Source organism: Charadrius vociferus, unplaced genomic scaffold (genome assembly GCF_000708025.1).
Source record: "Charadrius vociferus isolate BGI_N301 unplaced genomic scaffold, ASM70802v2 scaffold325, whole genome shotgun sequence".
Lineage (NCBI taxonomy): Eukaryota > Metazoa > Chordata > Aves > Charadriiformes > Charadriidae > Charadrius > Charadrius vociferus.
In genome coordinates, this window is record NW_009648526.1 from 972,455 (window position 1) to 993,526 (window position 21,072).

Consider the following 21,072-nt stretch of genomic DNA (forward strand, 5'->3'; position numbering starts at 1 on the left):
GGGAAACGAGGCGGGTCTCCTGCGTGCCCCTTCGCTCTGGAAAGTCACAGAGCGGTTTGGGCTGGAAGGGACCTTAAAGGTCATCGGGTCCGACCCCCCGCCACGGGCAGGGACACCTCCCGCTACACCAGGTTGCTCAAAAGTTTTAGCTGTCATCGGCATCCGGAGTGAAACGGTGGGACGCCGCCCGGTGCAGGCCGGTTGTATGGCTTTGAAATGCGCCTCTCGAGTTCTGTAAATTATTTTTCAAGGCAGATGTTCCTTGTTTTTCCCTGCTTGACACGGTGTTCGCCAGCCTCAGCGTTCAAGAGTAGTGCCGTTGTAACAAGCGCGTCAGGGTGCATAAGGCGGCTAACATGGATTAAAGAAACAATCACAGTTTTAGATTTGTAGAATCTTATAAGCTACATATATGTATTTACTTATTTTAAGCCCTCAATATTTCAAATTTTATTTTCTTTTGTATAATCGCTTATCCTTTCTACAGGTTAGTATCTTAGATAATAGCTTGTGATTTGAAACTTTATGTGGCATCCATAATTTTTCACTGTCTTTCATTGGCTCTGCCTTTATTAGTAGACGTTTTGTTTTGTTTTATTGTTCTAGGTAATTTTTATAGTTCTTTCTTACAGTTACCTGTAAGTTCTTTCTCTGTTTTTTGGATGTTTGGGTTTGTTTTGTTTTGTTTTGTTTTTTAAAGCAATGCCTGTTGTCTTGTGTGCATCCTTGTAGGGACATTTCAGCTCTTGAAAAGGTCATGGTTTTTTTTGCAGATTCTGATTCTGGATCTGAATCTGATTCCGATCAGGAGAATGCTGGCTCTGGTAGTAATGCTTCTGGCAGCGACAGTGACCAGGATGATGACAGGGAGGCAATAAAACCAAGTAATAAGGAGTTATTTGGAGATGATAGTGAGGATGAAGGGGCATCCCATCACACAGGGAGTGACAACCACTCTGAAAGATCCTACAATCGCTCTGAAGCTTCGGGACATTCTGAGCATGAAGATAACGATCAGTCAGATGTGGACCAGCACAGTGTTTCAGAAGCCGCTCATGATGATGAGGAGGATGATCGTGGGCATGGGTCAGATGAAGGCAGTCATCATTCAGAGGGAGATGGTTCTGAAAAAGCACATTCGGAGGATGAGAAGTGGGGCAAGGAGGACAAAAGTGATCAGTCAGACGATGAGGAGAGACAGCAGAACTCTGATGATGAGGAGAGACAGCAGAACTCTGACGATGAGGAAAAGGTGCAGAACTCTGATGAAGATGAAAGGCCGCAGATGTCTGATGATGAGGAAAGACTCCAGAACTCAGATGAGGAAAAAATGCAGAACTCTGATGATGAGGAGAGGCCACAGGTCTCAGATGAGGAGAAGATGCAGAACTCAGACGATGATGAAAGGGCCCAGCATTCTGACGAGGAGAAGATGCAGAACTCTGACGATGACGAAAGGGCCCAACACTCCGATGAGGAGGACCAAGAGCATAAATCTGGTAGGACAGAATGCAGTGGTAATGATTTGCCTCTGGTTTCATCTCTCTTTATTGTTTCATTTATATTGGCCTGAAAAGATTCAGACCTCACTATGAAGGTATTAATCACGTAGCTTTCAATTATAGTCATCTTTGTAATGCTTTTTTATGCAGCACTTTTAAATTCCTTTTCATCTGACTCAACATATTAATACAAAGGAATTCTAGAACATGTGGAACAAAATTTTTAATTTGCTGAGAATAATTCTGCTCCTTAGTAGAGTCTGCAAGGGGCAGTGATAGTGAAGATGAAGTTCTGCGAATGAAGCGAAAGAAACCAATTGCATCAGATTCGGAAGCGGATAGTGATACAGAAGGACAGAAAGGTAAATGGTGGTGTAGTTTTGTGGGGTTTTGGTTCATTTAATCCTCATATTAAGCGTGCCATTCATGTGCTACAGAACTTGATAAAACTGATGGGGTTTGCTATATGGTGTATCTATAGTGCCAGGGTAATAACAAAACAGCACAGCATAGAACTCTCTGTGGGGAAGTACGCGCTGTATTTCTGCTTGTAGTTAGCTCTACCAGCTTTTCAGTTTCCTCCATGAGAGACAGAGTTTTTCTTTTGCAAATGTTATTTCACAATTTTTTATTGAAAGATATTACGAAATGGTGCGTCTAATCAGAGCAGACCCGAGGACCTGTGCTGTTTTTTGTGATGTTTAGCTGGCTGGGGAAGAGGTGTTGATTCTTCTGAGAAGTAAAAGCTCCAAAATGCTTAATGAAGTTGGTGTTGACACATCTTTAAGTTGCTCACTTGAGTAAAGGATGATCGTACAACCTTAACTCCTCCTTTACCATTTTTCAACTAGATTCTCTTATGTGATAGAGCTTTCCAGGAAAACATACCTTGAATCCTTAGCTTTAAAATACATGAGAAAACTGGTTTTTAGGCTAAGAGAATAATGCATGCTTCGTAAACATTTGCGATTTTTAACCTTTGTAGGTGATTTCAAGTAATAATAAAAGTGAAGGGTGTGTTAATCTCTTTTTTTTCTGTGAGTGTGCTTGCATGTAGGGGTGTGCGTGCGTGCATATATGTGTATTTTAAAATAGTGATTTTTCTGCTCAAGAGCATGCAGATGTCATGGATCTCTTTGGAGGTGCAGATGACATTTCCTCAGGGAGTGATGGAGAAGACAAGCCACCAACTCCAGGACAGCCCATTGTGAGTAGATTGGACTTTTGAAATAATGAATGTTGCCATTCCGCTCTGAAATGTAGAACACTGATTAAGTTTGATAATATTCCAGTGGGGAAAAAAAAAAGTAATGGCATTAAGTAAGCATTACAGATAAAAGCTAGCTAAAAGAATTAGTAAAGCTTCATGCATAGCAATAAATTAATCCATCTGCTATCTGCCTTCTCCCATCCCTGCTCTACTTTTTGTACTTGAAAGAAATGTAATGAGTAATTTTGATTGTCATCAAGTGAAATACGGAGTCATAGCTGTCTTTGGTACCTTAGCACAGCTGTTTGACAAATATTTCCATTTGGGGTTGTGATGATAATACATAAAAATATTTTTTTATCTGGGAAAACTTGTCCTCCATTTACGCTCCAGTGCTTAGCTGAAAACTGCGTGTCAGCTCCTTTGCTGTTTCCTTACTGTCTTTGGTCTCTTGAGTTTGCACTGCTATTTGAAATCACTATATGTGGCATATGAAAATGCTGCCTTGAGTTGCTTTGACTGAAAATGTGCGAGTTCTTTTACCCAGAGCTCCCTGATCTCACTTTCTGCATATGGGTGACATTTCTTTATGCAAGATATAAGTGCTCATTAAAGCAACAGTAGCCAGGTAGACTTTTTTCACGTATGCTCCTATTCTCCTTTTTCTCATTAGGATGAGAATGGACTGAGTCAAGAACAGCAGGAAGAAGAGCCTATTCCAGAGACTAGAATAGAGGTAGAAATACCAAAAGTAAACACAGACTTGGGTAATGATTTGTATTTTGTGAAGCTGCCCAACTTCCTTAGCGTGGAGCCCAGGTAATTGCACGTTAGATACGTGATTGATAAGTTTTTTTTAGTGTTACCCTATATTGCTTTCGTTTTAGTAATACAATTAAATATATTGGCCGTATTTAAAATGGTTGATATTAAGGTGCACACTTCTGGTTGTGATCAGTCAATAGTGATAGATAACAATAATAGCTGAGTAATTTTCTTATGAGCTTGGGTTTCAGCTTGATGGAGTAACTTTCTGTCTTTAAAAAACAATATGATTTAATTGAAAGCACATGCTATCAGTTGAATTTTAAACATAGGTTTAGGCTGTCAGATGCAAAAGCCAAATGCACAGGATCTTTATGTACTTCTGACTGCTAAAAACATCATTTTGAATTTTAGAATAAGGACTTTTTCATTTGTGTGTGCTGGTTACTGATTTTGCTGTTTACCTAACCTTCCAGAAATTTTCTGGAATTCATAAGGAGAAACAAAATAAATTATTAGAGTTGCTTGTGATGTTAGGCTTGACCCTAGCGCCCACCTTCAACACTTGTAGCAAATTGCTGTTAAATCCATCTCTTCGAGTGTTTTGTTAAGCAACTTCATAGCATTTTTTAATAGGTGTCTCGTTAGCCAGCAGTGTAGCGTTGTTTCTGGTATATGTTAGCTAAATCATTCTTCCTGGCTTTCATGCTATAGACTGTTACAGCAGAGAACTGTTAAGGATCCAGTTAGTGGCTGTAATCAGTGAGAGAAGTCCTGCGGATCTGTGGGGGTCAGACAGGACTGAAATTAGAATCGTACAGCCGCAGAGTCTGTCTATTGCTTCTGTCCCTTGCAGCAGCCTGGAAACTATTAGGAAGGAGGCTAGGGAATGGCCTTCCCCTGCTTGTTCCCACCCCAGTCATCAGGTTTTTTGAAGGAAGAGAAGAAAAACAATCTCATCTTCCTTTTCCTTTGGTTGATTTTGAGATTCAAATAAAAATTTACAAAGATTGTGCTCTTAGAAAATCCCTAATTTACCGCATTTATAAGATGATTCTTATTTTCTCTGTACAGTATTGTATATATTTTGTTCCAGACTTAACCCTGACCTCCTCATCCTGATACTAAAGAAGCAGTATTTTCTGAGGCAGGCTTGCTTTGTTTGGCTAGAGCTCTTTAGAGAGTCTGAATGTTAAAGTGGCCGCAGTTGATGGTAGCGAAGACGCTTGGGTAGGCCTCCTGTGGGGTACAGTCAATGCCGTAAATTACATTACTGCAGACATGGCTGCCTCCAGCTGCAGTGCCTACTGTTGTGTGCAGTGTATAATTTAAACCTTTCAAGCACCTGTTATTTTGTACAGCTCTAGAATAAGAGGGATTAATTTTTAGAAGACTAAAGACTGTATTATATAATTTATTCCAGACCTTTTGATCCCCAGTATTATGAAGATGAATTTGAAGATGAGGAGATGCTTGACGAAGAGGGTAGAACTAGGTTAAAACTCAAGGTATAATGTTAATTTTCTTTTTCTCTTTTACACTTGTCAAGCCACGTTTCTTCAAAGTCTTTTTCAGGTATTTTAGAAAGGTGTTTTGAGTTCTGATACAGGTTGTGAAAGTGTGGACCAGTTCAGCACTGAGGAAAGTTGATCCAGTTTAGTAATAAATTAAAAAAAAGCTTAACAGCTGCGTTTCACATATAAAAGCAATACCTTTCATCTTCATTTCTTTGCATCGTTCAGCGAATTATCTAGCCTTTCTGACTGTAATTCTTCACCTATATAGAGTATGTTCTACCACTGTATTCCTTACTATGAGTTAGAAAGAGTTTTGTGGTTTTTCCCCATAGGTAGAAAACACAATACGATGGCGGATGCGACGAGATGAGGAAGGGAATGAGATCAGAGAAAGTAATGCACGGATAGTCAAATGGTCAGATGGAAGGTTAGTTTGGGCTTTTTTTCTGTTGAAGGATTACAGTTGTTCTTACAGTGAAATGCTGTGGCGTGCCAAATGGGAAGGTCAGCAAACTTTGATGTCAGTTCTGCACAGCACAAATTATTTTAGTTTCTGCTTTCAAAATGTTATGCTCTGCTTAGTTTGGATTGAAATACAATTATTGGCTATATATAAAAATGAAACATAGGCTTTCTCCATTTATAAATGACAGACTGTAGTGGCTTTATCAAATAACTGATATTTGAATCTCTTTTAAGCATGTCTCTCCACTTGGGCAATGAGGTCTTTGACGTGTACAAGGCGCCACTGCAGGGAGATCACAACCATTTGTTTATCAGACAAGGGACGGGTCTACAAGGACAGGCTGTTTTCAAGACAAAGTTAACCTTCAGGTAAGCATGCCATTCTCTACCAAATGTTGAGACTACTTTTGCAATTAAGTGTTGTAACTAGTATAAAAAGATTAGAGATACCAGTTTGTAAACCTTCCGAGCTTAACTGTTTAATGAGTGTGCTATTTTCCAAAGTCAGTATTTTAGTAAGATTTTTTTTTTTCCTAAATTAGGTGTCCCTTTTTGAAAGGTTAATATGCCATTCACTGCAATATGTAGGCTATGTGTATTTTTTTGTATCTATTTTAATTTGCATTTTTAAGAGCAAATCCTCATCTGAATCAGAAAGAATACTAATATTTCCTGAAATTGACCTTTCTTCTGATGCACAATTGCTATCCAGATTATGATTACATCTTGGGATACTGATGTGAAATGTGAGGATGATTATTTAGGCTGGTAATGGACATCAGATGGTTTGCTGAGAGAGGAATTGATGTCTCCAGTAGCTGTTACAATGCACATAAATAAATAAAAAAGGAAGAAAGGACGATGCTTTTACTTTCGTGCAGATGAATCTTTGAAATCTTAAGTATGCTGCTGCTACCATTGTCCTTTAAAGGTGGATACATTCCTTGAAGAAGTATTTAACCCAGAGCAATTTTTTAACAGGCCGCACTCTACAGACAGTGCCACTCACAGGAAGATGACACTGTCTCTGGCAGACAGATGTTCAAAGACCCAGAAAATTCGTATTTTGCCAATGGCAGGTCGCGATCCGGAGTCTCAGCGCACAGAAATGATTAAGGTATTGTGGTATGGAACTCTCTTGTCTGCTGATTTAATCTAAAAAAATCACAAATGTAATATAGCTGAACATTTTATGACTTTATGACAAACAGAGTGTATTTTGCAGTTATAGATAAGAGTGTTAGCCACGGGTGCAATTTGCTTCACCTTACAGATTACAAAAAAAATCAGAGTGTGTACAGTCTTCACGCTGCTGTGAAATTGTTTCAGAATCTACAGTAGAATACAAGGTGCTCTTGAGTTCGTTTGTGGGGTTTTTCCCCCTCAATCTTTATTTATTGTTTCTTTCTCTGCACAGAAAGAAGAGGAGAGATTAAGAGCTTCCATTCGTAGAGAATCTCAGCAGCGAAGAATGCGGGAGAAGCAGCATCAGCGTGGTCTGAGTGCAAATTATTTAGAACCTGACCGCTATGATGAAGAGGATGAGGGAGATGACGCAATCAGTCTAGCAGCTATCAAAAACAGATACAAAGGGGGCATCAGAGGTAATAATAAACCTTAACAGCACGTAAGTAGGGCCTGTGTGATTCAGGTGGATTAGTTTCACAGGAGAGTCCTGGTAAGATTGTATTTTGCCAGCTCGTTTGATACATGAGGAGACATCAATTCAGTTTGTATGTTTGTTTTGTTTACTCTAGAGTTAGATTCTGCCAGCTTTTTGTGGGACTAAGTGTAAGAGAATTATTTTTAATATTCTTTCTTTCTCGCCAATTTCAGATAAATACTTGTCTTTTCATTTTTCTCTGTAGAGGAACGTGCTAGAATCTACTCTTCTGACAGCGATGAAGGCTCAGATGAAGATAAAACACAAAGACTACTCAAGGCAAAGAAACTTACTAGTGATGAGGTAAGCAAAGGATTTTGTTCTTAAGCTATTCATACTCGGTCAGGAACATTTCCTGCATTAAATCTAGTTTTTAAAGCTGAGAACTTTGTAGTTTCACTTATGCTGTGATGAATGTATTATTTGACTTGGCATGCTTTCCGTGGTAATTAATCACCAATTTCTTATACGCTGTATTAGTTCATAGATCTGAGTGATTCCCGAAGGAGGTCACTTTGTTATGGCTGATTTAAAGATGGAAAAATTTATGCAGAGTTATGTAAAATGACTTTACCAAAATTATGCAAGAAGTAAGGACACAATATTGGAATCCTAGTGTAGTATTGTCTCCTAAGCTACGTGGTACTCTCCTGTTTTATTTTGGAAATACAATGTGAAAATGCTTCTGCTATTTCTGCTGGTTTTAAATAGAAGAGTTGAAAAACTGAGTTAAAAAGAGTTCATGTCTGTTGCTAAATAGACATTATCTGTCACCCAAGTATCATCCTAAACACGAGGCTGTGATCAGGTTAACTGTTAGCTGCAGCGGTAGTGCTGTTTCCTCTTCTAAAATCGTGTTTTATTGGTTTGTAATTTATCACTGCTGGGTATAAGCAAATGAATGCCTGTGTATATCATGTCTTGAGGTTTAGTTCATTTCAAGTAATGTCACTTCTGATACAGCCATACAGTGTAACACTCTTCAAAATTGACAGATACCATTTCTGAGATTAAAACTTCACTGTTTTCATCCATTGGTAGAAGTTGAACCAGGAAGTATATGGACTCTGTCCTATATCAGCTATACCTGTGTAGTCTATATTCCTGACCCTCGCTCCTCATTGTAAAATGCTTCTGCAGCAAAGAGCCATAGGACATTTACTTGGGAAGCCTTGGGAAGCTGAGAGAAGAGGGCATTCCGGAATTCGTGACAAATGGCACTTGATGCTGGCTCTCTGGCTTCCCACTGCCCTGTTTGAGAGGGAATTGGGTTGGGTCGGGTGTTTGACCTACTTGGTTTAGTAGCCCGTTAGTTTGCTTTCTTTCAGACATTGGTGGTTCTGCATTACTGTCATCTTGCCGTTGATGCATACAGCGCAGCCCTGAGCTGCAGCTGTGTTTGCTTCTCTCTCAAGCCGAGCGTGGCTTAGGAGTGGTGGTTCGGACACATCTGAACTCTGCTGGCAGTCGCCTTCACTTATGTGGCAGAGTAATAAATACAAACTGACTTAGCCTAATAGGTTCTTACTACTACCTTGTAGGTCGAGAGAGAAGTTTTTACATTGGTGTGCTAGTTTGATTAATCTTCCTGTCCTGTTTTATTGTAAATTATATTTTATTTACAAGTTTGTGTAGAATGTCATGCAGAAGGTTAAAAAAGGAAGTTTGAGACATCAGTGTAAGCTTATGGAATTATTTTTTTTTAATGCTTTGTATCACCATTGAAGGTTAGAAAAGCTTACACTGATATCTCAAACTTCCTTATGGAATTATTTTTTTTAATGCTTTGTATCACCATTTCCTTTAAGATATTATTTTAACTGTTTAAATTATTCTAACTATTGCCCTAAGATTTCTTTCAGTTGATTTCCTACAGTTGTATCTAGTGTGCTACTGTAATAGCTAGTGAAGTGGCTAGAACCTTATTCTTGAGTTTTAGAGGCTTCCATAATAAAACATCCTTTTCTTCTTAAAAGAGTGATTTTGCAGGGTAGCTTGCTATGTGTCCTTCTAGTGAATGACTGCACGTCAGACACCTGTAACCACAGCTGCTGAAATTCCAAGGTTGGGTTTAAATGACTGATACAGGACATAGTTTTCAGTATGACACATACCTCAATTATGTAAGAAATCTTTATTTTTGAAGGAGTAAGTTTGCTGTCATTTGCATTTCTATACTGTGCTTCCTGTAAACTTCTCGGGAGGTACGTCTTACTTCCCAGCCTGTTGGATGTTTGCTCCGTTCTGAATGCATGTTCTTGCTGCTCTGACGCTACTCCTCTTATACTGTCAGCTGAGTATTTGCATTAATAGGTATTGTGATATGAAGCAGAAGTAAAAATTATTTTTTTCTTTTAGAGACATAGATTCTGGCTTTTTATTATATATTGAGGAAAATTTAGTATTTTAGAAAACATGACAGTAATCCAGGAGGCAACCATAGCGAAGCATGTAGACAAAACCGTAATTTTGTGAGCTCTGTTAGTGTTTGTTAATAGAAATTGAATTGTTTGTTTATTCATAAGACACTACTAGTTGCCAGTTCATGATATAGCAATATCAGGACTTTGCAATTCCAGTCTCTCAGGAGAAAAGGTCTAGTCAGCGGCATTTCTCTGCTGCTTGAGAAATGATAGCCTCCATTTTAAAATTAGATGACTTAAAGGTAATATTCCCGTCAGGGCCATGGAGGGGTGCTACAGTATTATGAAGAAAGGCCAGTGATGCATAACGACTTGCTTTCAGTCCCCACGTAGGAAGTGGGGTATTTGTAATGTGTATCCGCATATGTGAAACGCGGACTTCCTTGTACATAGACTTGCTTTTATGTGCTGTCAGTCAACAACACAGCACAAATCTTTGTCCTGATAACAATTTGTTACTGTTAGTGAAAATGTCAATCTATTGCTAATACACTTTATCGCTACGCAGCGAGTAGTTTTACTGCTACTGTAGTTAATGGGGATGTTTTGCTAAACAGGAAGATGTATCATTTAACAATAGCCTGGCTAGATTACAAGAGAATGCCTGTTCTGAGGAGGGTGTTATCACTGAGATTCCCACCCCTACTGATTGCTGTTTTCCATGCCTAAAATTCCTTCCTAACTGAGATTCTCACTGTACTAACTTATTATGTTGATATAGAATAAAATGCTTTGAATAAAAAATTATTCATTAGAGTTCTGAAACTAATAATTCGTTAAAGTCGTGAAACTAAAACTTCGCTGCTTCTTGAATCCAAGTATGTTGCCTCAAAATAAAACAACACCCAAAACCCCAAAAAACCCCACCTCGAAATCAAAACCAGCAAATGGAAAAAGCGATGAGGTTACTTAGACCTGAGGGTATTTTTAGAGATACTCCTCTTTTTACACAGTAATTGAGTTACCACTTGTTCTTCATGTCAGAATTGATTTTTGCATTAAGAACTAGTGATGTGCAGTTTGATTAAACATTTTCATAGCATTCTGATTTAGAATGTAGTTTGGAAGGATGATTTAAACTGAACTGGTATAAATGCACGTGGAATAAAAATCAACCTGTTGATTCTGTATTTAGGTGCTAAAAATTGGGCACCCAGCCTATAAAAATCATTATGATATTGCTTGCAAACCGGTCATTAACTTGGTGATTTGAGCTCCTTTGACCAGCTCTTTGAAACCTCCTAAACTATTATATTTCTTGGACCGTAAACGGATGTTGATTCTCTAGTGTTTTCTCATCAGTCTTTTGCCTTTATGCCAGAGTGGTGTGAGGTTGTTTGGGTTTTTCGGTGGTGTGGGGTGTTCTTTTTTTCTTTAAATTCGCAAACAAAATGCCTACTTGCTTACTGAATTTGGTCTTTGCTTCAGTAGCTCTAATTTAGGGCATACAAGTGTCAGTAGTGTGAAAACTTAGCATAGCCACAGAGGCTGCCTGAAGGGAAAGCTTCTGCGTCTTGAAAAAGTCACTACAAATTCTAGGAATTACCCATGCTCATCAGACTTGCTGAGAATGATATTGCACTTGCCATAAATCCAGATTGTGACATAAATTACTTCCATGCCCTGGTTCAGTTTGAAGCAGATACGGCTGCATGTCCGTTGGGGTAACTGGAGCTGCAGCTGTAAGATGGACCCTCTCAGGCTGGGGTTTGGGACTGGTAGCAACACTGACTCAACTTAAAGAACTGATACGTAAGCAGTCTTGCGTCACAGTAGCACAAAATGGAAAAACTAGAACTAGTAATTTTGCTTTTCTTACAAGAAAGACCTTGAGGTCTTTTTGTTGTTGTTCTGAGTTTCTTATTTTAGCTTAAAGTATGTTGGTTTATTTTTGTCCTTTTTTGCTTTTAGGAAGGTGAACCTTCTGGAAAGAGAAAAGCAGAGGATGATGACAAAGCAAGTAAGAAGCATAAGAAATATGTGATCAGTGATGAAGAGGAAGAAGATGACGATTAATATTAAGGAAGCACAAAAGTTGACTTTTTATATATATATATATATTGTACAGTTCTCTTACAGCAAAGATGTAAGCAACCACAATGGGGTTATTTTGATAAAGGAAAATTCCATTGAAGTCTGTGTTTCTGGTGTGAATAAAGTTGGGGGTTTTTTTTTGACTTCCTCTTACTTTTTAAGATTTTTCTCTTATTGCAGCAGCTGTTGCACCAGGGACGATCACAGTGCCAGTTTTTATCTTGCACAGTACATTTCAGTTTTAAGAATTGTACTAACTGGTTATTCAAGCGAATCAATCGGTGATTTTTACTGAGTTCATTAGGAGAACCATTCTAATCTTTACAGAATGCTTAAGTGATAAATGGGTACGGCAATATATCTTGCCGTTTGTATGGAAGGGTTGGAAGAGCATATGAGTAGGTACAGTACAACTGTGTTTTTCCTAGATGTCCCTTATTTCCTGTTGACTGCGGACGGTACAGTACTATGCTGGTATATTTTCATGACTGAAAGTATTTGTTATCACGTTTGAGTGCAGTTAGAATAGTTAACTGATCACATAAGACTTTTTTTTTTTTTCATGCATTGAAGCCCAGAATGACAACCTGCATCATGCCTGAGCGTTAATAGTAATAGTAACAACCACAATAATTGGCACATGCTAGTGATGTAGATGTCAGAATAAAAGCGCTTACTTAAACAAAACTAAAAAATTTCTGCAAGCAGAGATGAAAGTCTCCTTTTAAAGGTGAAATGATCCACAGTACAAATTATATCCTAATAATAGTGTCTTATAATCTCATTTAACCCTTATGGTGCTATTTCCTATTGTTCCTGGTAGGTTTTATAAATAGGTTTGTTTGGCTGGGAAGTCACTGGAGGAGAATGTTCTGGACAAGATCATTGCTGCTTTTACACTATTTGTAAACACCTTCTTTGATGCAATACCAGTTGTAAAGTGGGGAAAGGCTAGAAGAAATACCTGAACTTTTCCACACTTTCTTTCCAAGATGAAATATCCCATATGTAGTTTCCATCATCAGTGAGAGCATTCAGGTGTTATCTATGTTGCTTGTTTAACTGACTCTTCACACAGTCTTGCGGAGTTGGGATGTGACTTGCAAAAGGTAACAGGAAAAAAGCAGAACTGGCTTAATGCCTCTTTAACCAAAACCATTGACTGATGTTGTGAAAAGGTTATGATGTGGATTTGTGTTACCCAAGACAAAATAAAGTAGCTGATAGTTATGTAAGAAGGACTGTTACCCGTGTCTCTCCTCCCCAGCTGAATTCTGCTTTTTTTTTATAAAACGGAGGAGGTTGCAAGTGCCTCATACCGAGCATTTTGCTCTTGTGACGTTCCCTGGTTCTTTGAGATGCAGCTTTCAACCTGGACATCTTGCTTTTGTCACCTTTAATTAGGCTAGTAGTTTGTCAAAATACTCTACCTCCATTTCTGCTGCCTGGAAGGTACGGGAAGCGTTCCAACTGCAGTAGGACGGAGCTCTATGTGTGTTAATGTATTCTGCTGAGCAGCTGACTGCAGTGTAGACATTTGCAAGTATGAAAACAAAGTGAAAAATTTCAACTCGGAAGTCTGAGTGCCTGAGAAACTGTTTTTTTTTTTGTTTGTTTTTTTTTTTTTTTTTTTTCTCTCTCTAGAATTAAATTGTTATCTAAGAGTTCCTGTGCCTCTTTAATGTGCAGATAAAACCTTTCTCCATCTGCTGGAATTTTGACCCTGTAATCCTCTTAGTTTAGAACTCTGCTGGGAGAGTGGCTCCTTACATGAGGTTACCTGCTTTCCATCTGTAACCTGCTCAGAAAGAAACCAGCTGTTTAGAAAGGGCCTCATTCTAGATGGATGTTGCGTGCTGTATGTTCACCTAAAAGCCTCCCAGATACCTCTGAAACAACAAAATTGGCGTATGGAAACACTCCACCATTTCACTGATGAGGTGTTTGCTTTCATGTCAGTTTAATTAAAGTGTTGGCTATTTTTATTTTTGGTACGCTCCTAAGAGTGAAAATGTTTTAATTGCTTTCATAGGTTTGATGCTGACTAAGCCTTTACTAAGTGAAAAAAAGCGGTTCATTTTAGCTTCCAAAAATGAGGCTTTTTGTGGATTACAAAGATGAAAAGAAGTAATATTTTATACTGTCGTCTTTTGTAAATTGCTCTTAAGTCTTATTTAAATGTGGAATTTTAGAAAGTGTTTTCTCAGCTTAAATTGGTTTAACAATCATAATTAAAGTCACTTGAATGAACTTAGCCTTATCCACAGCATTTTTCTAGTTATGAATCGAATGTATAGTTTTATTTATCTCGAAGATGGTTTTTGCTATCCCTTTTCCCAGCCTCCAAGCATGTGAGAATTACTTGGAATTGTTTCTTTTTACCCAAGTTAAAAATATTAAGCCAAAGGAAAGAGAATGTAGATGGAACTGTGTTTACCTTGTACTGACTGGTCAGTACTTCTTCCAGAAAGGGCATTATTTGAACAACTTCCAACAAACCAAAATTTCTTTGAAGAGCTGATACTAGCTGTAGAGTACTTGGTTTTCTGGCCAGTGGCAGGATGTAGGATGAATTCTCTTGAAACAGTCACTGAAAGCTGTTCTTAGCCATACAGTATTTGTTGTTTCAAGTATATGCTTCAACTGAATCCTGGTTTCCAGTTGTTGATGTGGAGTTTTCTTTCCAGTACCAGGTAGCATTTTCCACCAGCCATTTCTCTCCATCCTACCCACGGAACTGCCATGGGTTTCCTGTTGCAGCACACCTGATGGACCGGGCAGTGCCCGCTGGAAGAGCAGCTGCCCGTGCAGTCCTTTGCCCTTCCTAGCGGCATGTTTGGCGATAACCAGCCCAGCTCAGTGAGTCAGCTTGCTAAACTGTCAGGAAATTTCTTTTCTGCTGAGTTCTTGTGTTTCTGCCAGGTGTGCCTGCACAGCTGCCTCACTGCCCATGGCAGCATCAGAGCCACTCAGTGAGGTGGCGTGGTCGGGACTTGGGGGCCATCGGGGAAAGGTGACCTCTTTGGCAGAGGTAAACATTGACGCGGCTGTCTTTTGGAAACCTATCCTCATCCTACAGACAGAAGTGAATCGTTTTCTCCTGGTGTAGCTGCTGGAAGGGGCACATTGAGAAGTCAGCTGTGCCTTGAAGCGGTGCAAGGAGAGGCAGAGGTGGAGCAGGACAGGTGCTGTATATGGCAGCAAGATTTTGCTCCGCTCTGATACGAAGCTGCAGCCTGAGGAACGTGTTAAACATGAGGTGGTGACTTTCCTATGAAGTCATGGGTATTTATTTCTCGGCCAGTAGGCACAGGGGTCCTCGGTGTCAGCCTGTTCTAGTAGAGTGCTTCTCGTTAACAGCTTTAGACTGCTAATCGGGCTCTCTGGGTGGTGTTGAATGTGTAGAAGTTATTACATGGGAATGATCGAGAAGATGATTTGTTTCTGATAAATGTTCTTTTAATTTTTGCTATAAGAAGTACAATGTGTTACACTTGCAAAGCTTTGGCTATTCCACTGCTCAGGAGCTCGCTTGTGGCTTGACTTGGAAGCGCTTCTTGGAGAGCAATGTGACTAATACCTGCTGTTGCCTAGTGATGCCCTTTGGCTTGAGCTGGGTTTTTTAATACTTGTCTGGACATGAAAGACTTGCAGAAAAGCTGCAAACTGGTATTGATTACTAACTTGTATCTTTAATTGCTTTAAAACTCCAGGGCATTCTGAGGAATTATATAAGCTAAACAGTTGAGAAAATAACATAAAATTAAGTAAATCTATGCTGAAAGTATTTTCTGACAGAAAGCCTTTTTTAAAAAAAAAAAAAAGGCTTTCACAAGAATTTTGGGTTTTGAGGGTTTTGTGTGTGTGTATTTTTTTGGGTTTTCTTGAGGGTACTTTTATGCTTTGAAATCTATGAATCCCAGTTTACTGGGCTGCTATTTAGAAAAAAAAACAAGTTATTAAAGTGGAAGCTTAACTTTAGAAAGTGGTTGGGTTTTTTCCATTGAGGCTTAGTCTTGAAGAAATGAGAGGTGGTAGAGCCAGTTTACCAACAAATGTAACTTCACGTCTCTGGGTTATGTTGAAATCTTGTGGAAGGCAGTAGCATTCCCGCAGTTATTGACAGTCATGGAATCATATCTATGTTGTATTCTTTATGTATTGTAAATTAAAGATAAATTGTAGAAAACAGTGGAAGTATTAACTAACATACCCTCTTTTATATCCTGTGACTGAGTCAGATTATATCTGGTTTTTATATTGTTTCATGCTCTTTCTGTTCTTTGCAAGATATCTCACTTCAGAACATAACTGTGGAAGTGAGGTGCTAATCTCAGCCTGGTAATTTGGCAGTTTTCTGGGGTTTTTTTTCTTCGAGTGTAGAGATGTACGATAAACTTTCTGTACAGGACAGGTCTGTACAATAAGGCTCATTATCGATCTCTATGATAAATCTATTTTTGGAGAACCTACGTGGATACTGAAGGAGCACTCTCATTTTCCATATGTAAAGGAAATAAACATCAGGGTTTTGGAAACAGCAGTATCAGCCCTTGCACTCAGGTGTTTCATGGGGAGGTGGTCATGCTTGGCTGGGAGGGGGGTGTGTAATTCTGAGCTCTAGAATCCTGCTGTAGCTGTTGGCCCACTGTTGGTTCTGATCGTATTTACTGCCAGCAGCTTTGAGGTTTGTTTACTGGTATAGAATAAGGTAACTGTCTTTAAACTTCATGAGCTTGCGATCTCCCAGTCTTAGTTTTCAGCTTAAAATAAACTGCTACTTGGACTATGCTATATTTGTGAAGGGAGGCATGTATCCCAGAGAAGATAAAGAAGGATCAAGCCAAAGTGTTGTGGCTAAAACATGCTTCGGTTTGGTTTCATTTGGTTTTTCTTTTCTTGTTTTTTTTTTTTTTTTTTTTTTTTTCCCCTCTCAAAAGTAACTGGAAAAAGCTCAAAGGCCCAAATCACAGTTCTGTGATTTAAAATTTGACCCTGGGCAGCTTGTCCATTTGCAAACTTACACCTGATAACGTTAGGGGGTTTCTCCTTTCTCACAAGCAAGTTAATCTGTGTTGGTTTAAGGGAAACTGTTAATCTCATCTCTGAAAGGTATCTCTGTTTAAGTAAAGCTGGGTCTTTTACGTTTTTCTTGGAGGATACCTCAGTTTTTATTAACCTTAATACAACTTGAGTTATTACCCCTTTTCCACAACTGCCTTGCTACACTATGTATGTCAGAACAGTAAATTGTCTTTTGGATTGAAATTTCTGTGTTGTTTCGCTGAGTACAGGTTTTTCTAGTGATTAGGAAAGAAAATGAGAATACTCTTCCTTTGGAAAAAAATGCAAAATACCTTCTGTCATTTTGAGAAGCATTGGTGATCATTTACAGCTTCGTGCCTCATGATGAAACAAGAGGCTTAAATAACAAGGACAGAAATAGCGGAGTGTTAGCGTACTGTCTGAAAACGTTTCTTCGTTATTCTTCCCAACAATTCTGTGAATTGCCTTGGGATGTAGGTGGTGTTCCTCTCTTCTTTTTGGAACCAGTGCTTTATTGAACATAGGCAGACTTCATCTAATATAAAAAGCTCATAGAACTGCAAATTTTGGTCCGTGTATGTTAGTCTTCTGAAGATGACCAGGACACGTTCTTCTGTTGGGACTAATTACATTTAGATCAATCTAGTGGGAGAATAGAGAATACTGAGCAAACTCTTGCAGTACCTACAGTAAAGACATTTAATCCCATAGCAAACTGATGCATTTTAAAAAGAATTAAATTGATGAAGGCGAAACTTTCAAATTATAGATTCAAGAAAGTGTGTAAGTTTTTTTGTAACAGTCCAGCTACGTATGGTCTAATATACCCAAGATGTACATTGCAGTGGCCTATATGTAAAAATGAAAGGAAATCAATTTTGAGGGGAACAAGTCAGCAAGTTGACTTGACAGGCCCGTGGTTTTTAAGGAGGGTTGACGCTTGGAGAAGTGTTTGGGCTTATGGTGAAGGATGGTCAGCCCAGGGTGAAGTATCGTAGAGATAAAACGGTCCGCTTCCAGAATAAACACACAGGGTCCTTAACCCAGTGAACTACAGGCACTCAGTCTCGGACGTGAAAGCTGCCTTAAGGAAAAAAATCTGTCTGCTCATCTAATGAGGGTGTCTAAAGCCTGTTACAGTCCCTGGTGAGTATTTATGGTAGGTTCGTAAAAGATTCAAGAAATGCATTGTACAATGAAAACACTAACTGAGCCTCGGCCTGTCGCTGTGTGACGGCATTGCTAAAAACCAGAAGATTTATTTGTTTCAGGTAAGAGGGGGATCAGGTTCCCTGAGAAAATAAGTTTTCTTTTTAAGTAGGATGTGCAAATAAAGCACGCTTGGGAAGAAAAAGATACACAAATACCTCCAGCACAGGAATTTGTTACGAGCTGTTCTCTTCTCTGAAGTTATCAAGACAAATTGGTCTTCATTTCCACACCCAACGAAGTGCGCAGTTACAGGACGTGCCTGCTCACTGTCAGTATTAATTTCAGGTCCGTACTGAAACTTTTCCAAGGATTTACAGAACGAGCGGGCAAGCAGCGATACAGCTGCCACATGGGCAGGTTTTGAATGAGGTCCATCGCAGCCCAGAGCGAGGAACGCAGCCTTACACCAGGTAGCGAGTTCTGGCGCCCAGGCAGTGTCTGTGAGCTTGTTTAACCTTCAGCTTAGGAGAGCGACATCCCGCCGAGCACAGCACCCTTAAGACATCGCTGTCTGCTGCGTCCAAGTATTCCAATAGGGGATCATGTCTTCAGCTAAACTCAAGAGCGCTTTCTTCTCTTGCAGCCGTGCTTAGTCACGGATAGTGGGATGTACATAGAGAATAGATTTTTATTTTGACAGCCGGCTGACTTGATCTGGCTCCTCTTATTCTATGGACAAGTTGGAAAGGATGTTGCTGTAAATAAAGGTTTTACGGGTATTAAAATACCCATGTCTGCGTTTAAATATACTTAATTGTAATGGGATGAAAAACTTAGAGTAGAGGAATGAATATCCAAGGATAGCAGGAGTTGTCCTATATTGCCTGAATGAAATCCAGAGCTTTCCGAAGCTCTAACTGCCCCTGTTCTTATCACAGAATTAACATCTGTGCATCTATTCAGGTTATTTATGGTGCTTGTCTGGTTGATAATTAGGTTTGTGTCTGCTGTAACCATTTAGATAAAGTTTTCCCAGGATTTCCACTGGCAGGTGGCTGGGTTTCCGCTTTGGGAATAGAGAGTGGTAGAGAGCTCCTCCAGGAGGGTCCCGTCCTGCCCTTCAGGGGATGTCGGTGGTTTGATGCTGCGAACGGTCAGCTCAGTCTGCTGAGCTGTGTTTTCCCCTGGCCTAAGTGGACTGCATTTTCTTTTGGAAGCGGTTCATCACGATTGCCTTGGGTGGCGGCTTTTCTGTTGTGAGCTGAGCGATACTGCTATTTTCATCGCAGTGGCAGAGCACAAAGAATTAAGAGCAAAGACTTGGAAGTTTCATATTCTAAGCTATTGTTAAGGACCTTGCCAACAATTTGCTCTGGGAAGCTCTTCAGAACTGTTAATTGCTGTAATTGCAGGTATGGTTAGGCATCTAGCTGTGTGCTGGGTTGTAAGACACTTCCACCAGCACATCATTGTAGATTCACAGTGAATTAATTGTAGATAGCGTGGACTTTGTCTGCTTAATCAACTGGCGTTTTGATAGTACCTTTAAATAATTTCTTCCTTCTGAAGAAAACCTGGTTTAGAAAAGTTGATTACTGGAGGGTATTGATGGGCTTTTCTTTGCTAAGAAAGACGCTGCACTCTGTTGGTGTGTTCCCTGTGTTGATAGTACGTATGGCTGTGGGAGAACCTTCCTGTATCAAGGTGAGTCAAAAATTGGTATGTGGGGCAGATAAGGGAGGATTGGTGTTTTATGAATACCATTCCCAGGGTTTTTTTCATAGATATATTCTTATATATGAATGTATATTTTTTTTCCATGTAATTCTAATGTCTCTGGACTTTGTCAAAAATTTACTTTATATCTACAGATAAAAATGCTTTTGGAACATGATTGCAAAGTGACCACACTTAAACTGAGAACATTTCACTAATCTGTGGATATGTTACCCTTTTACAAATCCTGTTTGATCTCTTGGAACTAAATAGGATTATTCTGGCTCTCAGACTTTCTCAAACACTAAATCTGGAGTAGCTGCTGGCATGTAGCAGGCAGCACCATGTATGTGGTTCTCTGTCTTAAGGTTTAGTGCTTCCATAGCATGACATTACGAGATGCTGGGGAAAATTAAATCTGCGAATGCTGCACTGCCAGTTTGAAGACTTGAGTCATTTCATAATTGGGCCCTTTACTGGACTTCAGGGCTGCCATTTTCCTTAGTTATTTGCTACCTCTGCTCCTGGGTTTTTAAATTTTAGGACAACCTTCCCTTCAGTTAGCCAGCAAAGTTTTTGACTAAGCAGGATTATCTGAGCTTTTTGAGTCACTTAAATGTCCTTAATACATGTGACAATGACATTCATTAAAGGCAATTCTGCATTTACATCATGTGAATTACATAAATGTGTAATGCATTGTGATTTCAATATGTTCATTACAACTACTTACACCTCTGCATAAGTCACCCAGCTGTGTAGAGCAGTGCTTTAAAATCTGATTTCTGTCTCCGAACTTATTTGCAAGGGATCCGCACCACGTAACTAAGAAAAGCTGGCCAGCGGTGAATGCAGAAGAGCTGATACTCCTGTTAAGAATTGAGGCTGAGAATTGGAAATGGTTGAGAGCGCTGACCTGGGCGCTTGGGACACTTTGTGGTTTTGTATGTAGTCCTGGATATGACAGTAGTTTGCATCTGAGATACACTTGGCTGCATAGAAAGAACAGTTCCCAAATAAGCGGGAAGGAAGCTTTTTTTAAGGGAAGAAATTATTTTGAGGCATGTTTCATAAACTCCTTTTGAGCCTATCTTTATCCCTCCGTCCCCCCCCTTTTTTTTTTCCTTCCTTTTACAACATCTTATTAAATGTCTTCAGACCTTCCTAGGCCAAACAGGTTTTTGTTGTTACACAACACCATCCAAGGTGCGCCAGCAGATCAGCCGGGGAGCTAGAAATGAGGGCTCAAGCTTTTTGACACAGTTAAGAAAAACATGATGTCACACTTGAGTTGGGGATCTCCGGGAGTAGTTTGAGACAGATGCATTGTGTGCTGTGGGGCTGAACTCTGAGCAAACGTGCATTCTTTTCAGCAGACTGTGATTGTAAAACTTAAAAAGAGTATACAGCTTTCAAAAGTTATTAGAGGTTTTAGGTAAATTGGCTTTCTGAAAGCCTTTGATCTTTAAGGGCTCCGGCTTTTAGATGTTTCTTAAATGAGGTTGTATAGGTGTTTCAAAAACCTGAAAAGCTTTAAAATTAAAGGAAGTCTGAAGTAGATGGAATAGATGGGGTGGGG

General features: G+C 39.4%; 1 protein-coding gene across 1 annotated transcript; it reads left to right on the forward strand.

Annotated features, from left to right (window-relative positions):
* Window positions 1-757: 757 nt before the first annotated feature.
* Window positions 758-11,718, forward strand: LEO1 (Leo1, Paf1/RNA polymerase II complex component, homolog (S. cerevisiae)). Its single transcript, XM_009885762.1, has 11 exons — window positions 758-1,499; window positions 1,757-1,864; window positions 2,615-2,709; window positions 3,386-3,531; window positions 4,901-4,985; window positions 5,327-5,421; window positions 5,694-5,828; window positions 6,441-6,576; window positions 6,877-7,063; window positions 7,328-7,425; window positions 11,457-11,718. The coding sequence occupies exons 1-11, from the start codon at window positions 758-760 to the stop codon at window positions 11,559-11,561; spliced, it is 1,932 nt and encodes a 643-aa protein (XP_009884064.1). The 3' UTR covers window positions 11,562-11,718.
* The last annotated feature ends 9,354 nt before the right edge of the window (window positions 11,719-21,072 follow it).

Bases quoted from the DNA above. Each gene is read 5' to 3' on its own strand.
- LEO1 (XM_009885762.1), top strand. From the start codon at position 758: ATGGTTTTTTTTGCAGATTCTGATTCTGGATCTGAATCTGATTCCGAT. The intron at 2,710-3,385 runs GTGAGTAGATTG...TTTTCTCATTAG, and splicing joins CAACTCCAGGACAGCCCATT to GATGAGAATGGACTGAGTCA. The intron at 4,986-5,326 runs GTATAATGTTAA...TTTTCCCCATAG, and splicing joins GAACTAGGTTAAAACTCAAG to GTAGAAAACACAATACGATG.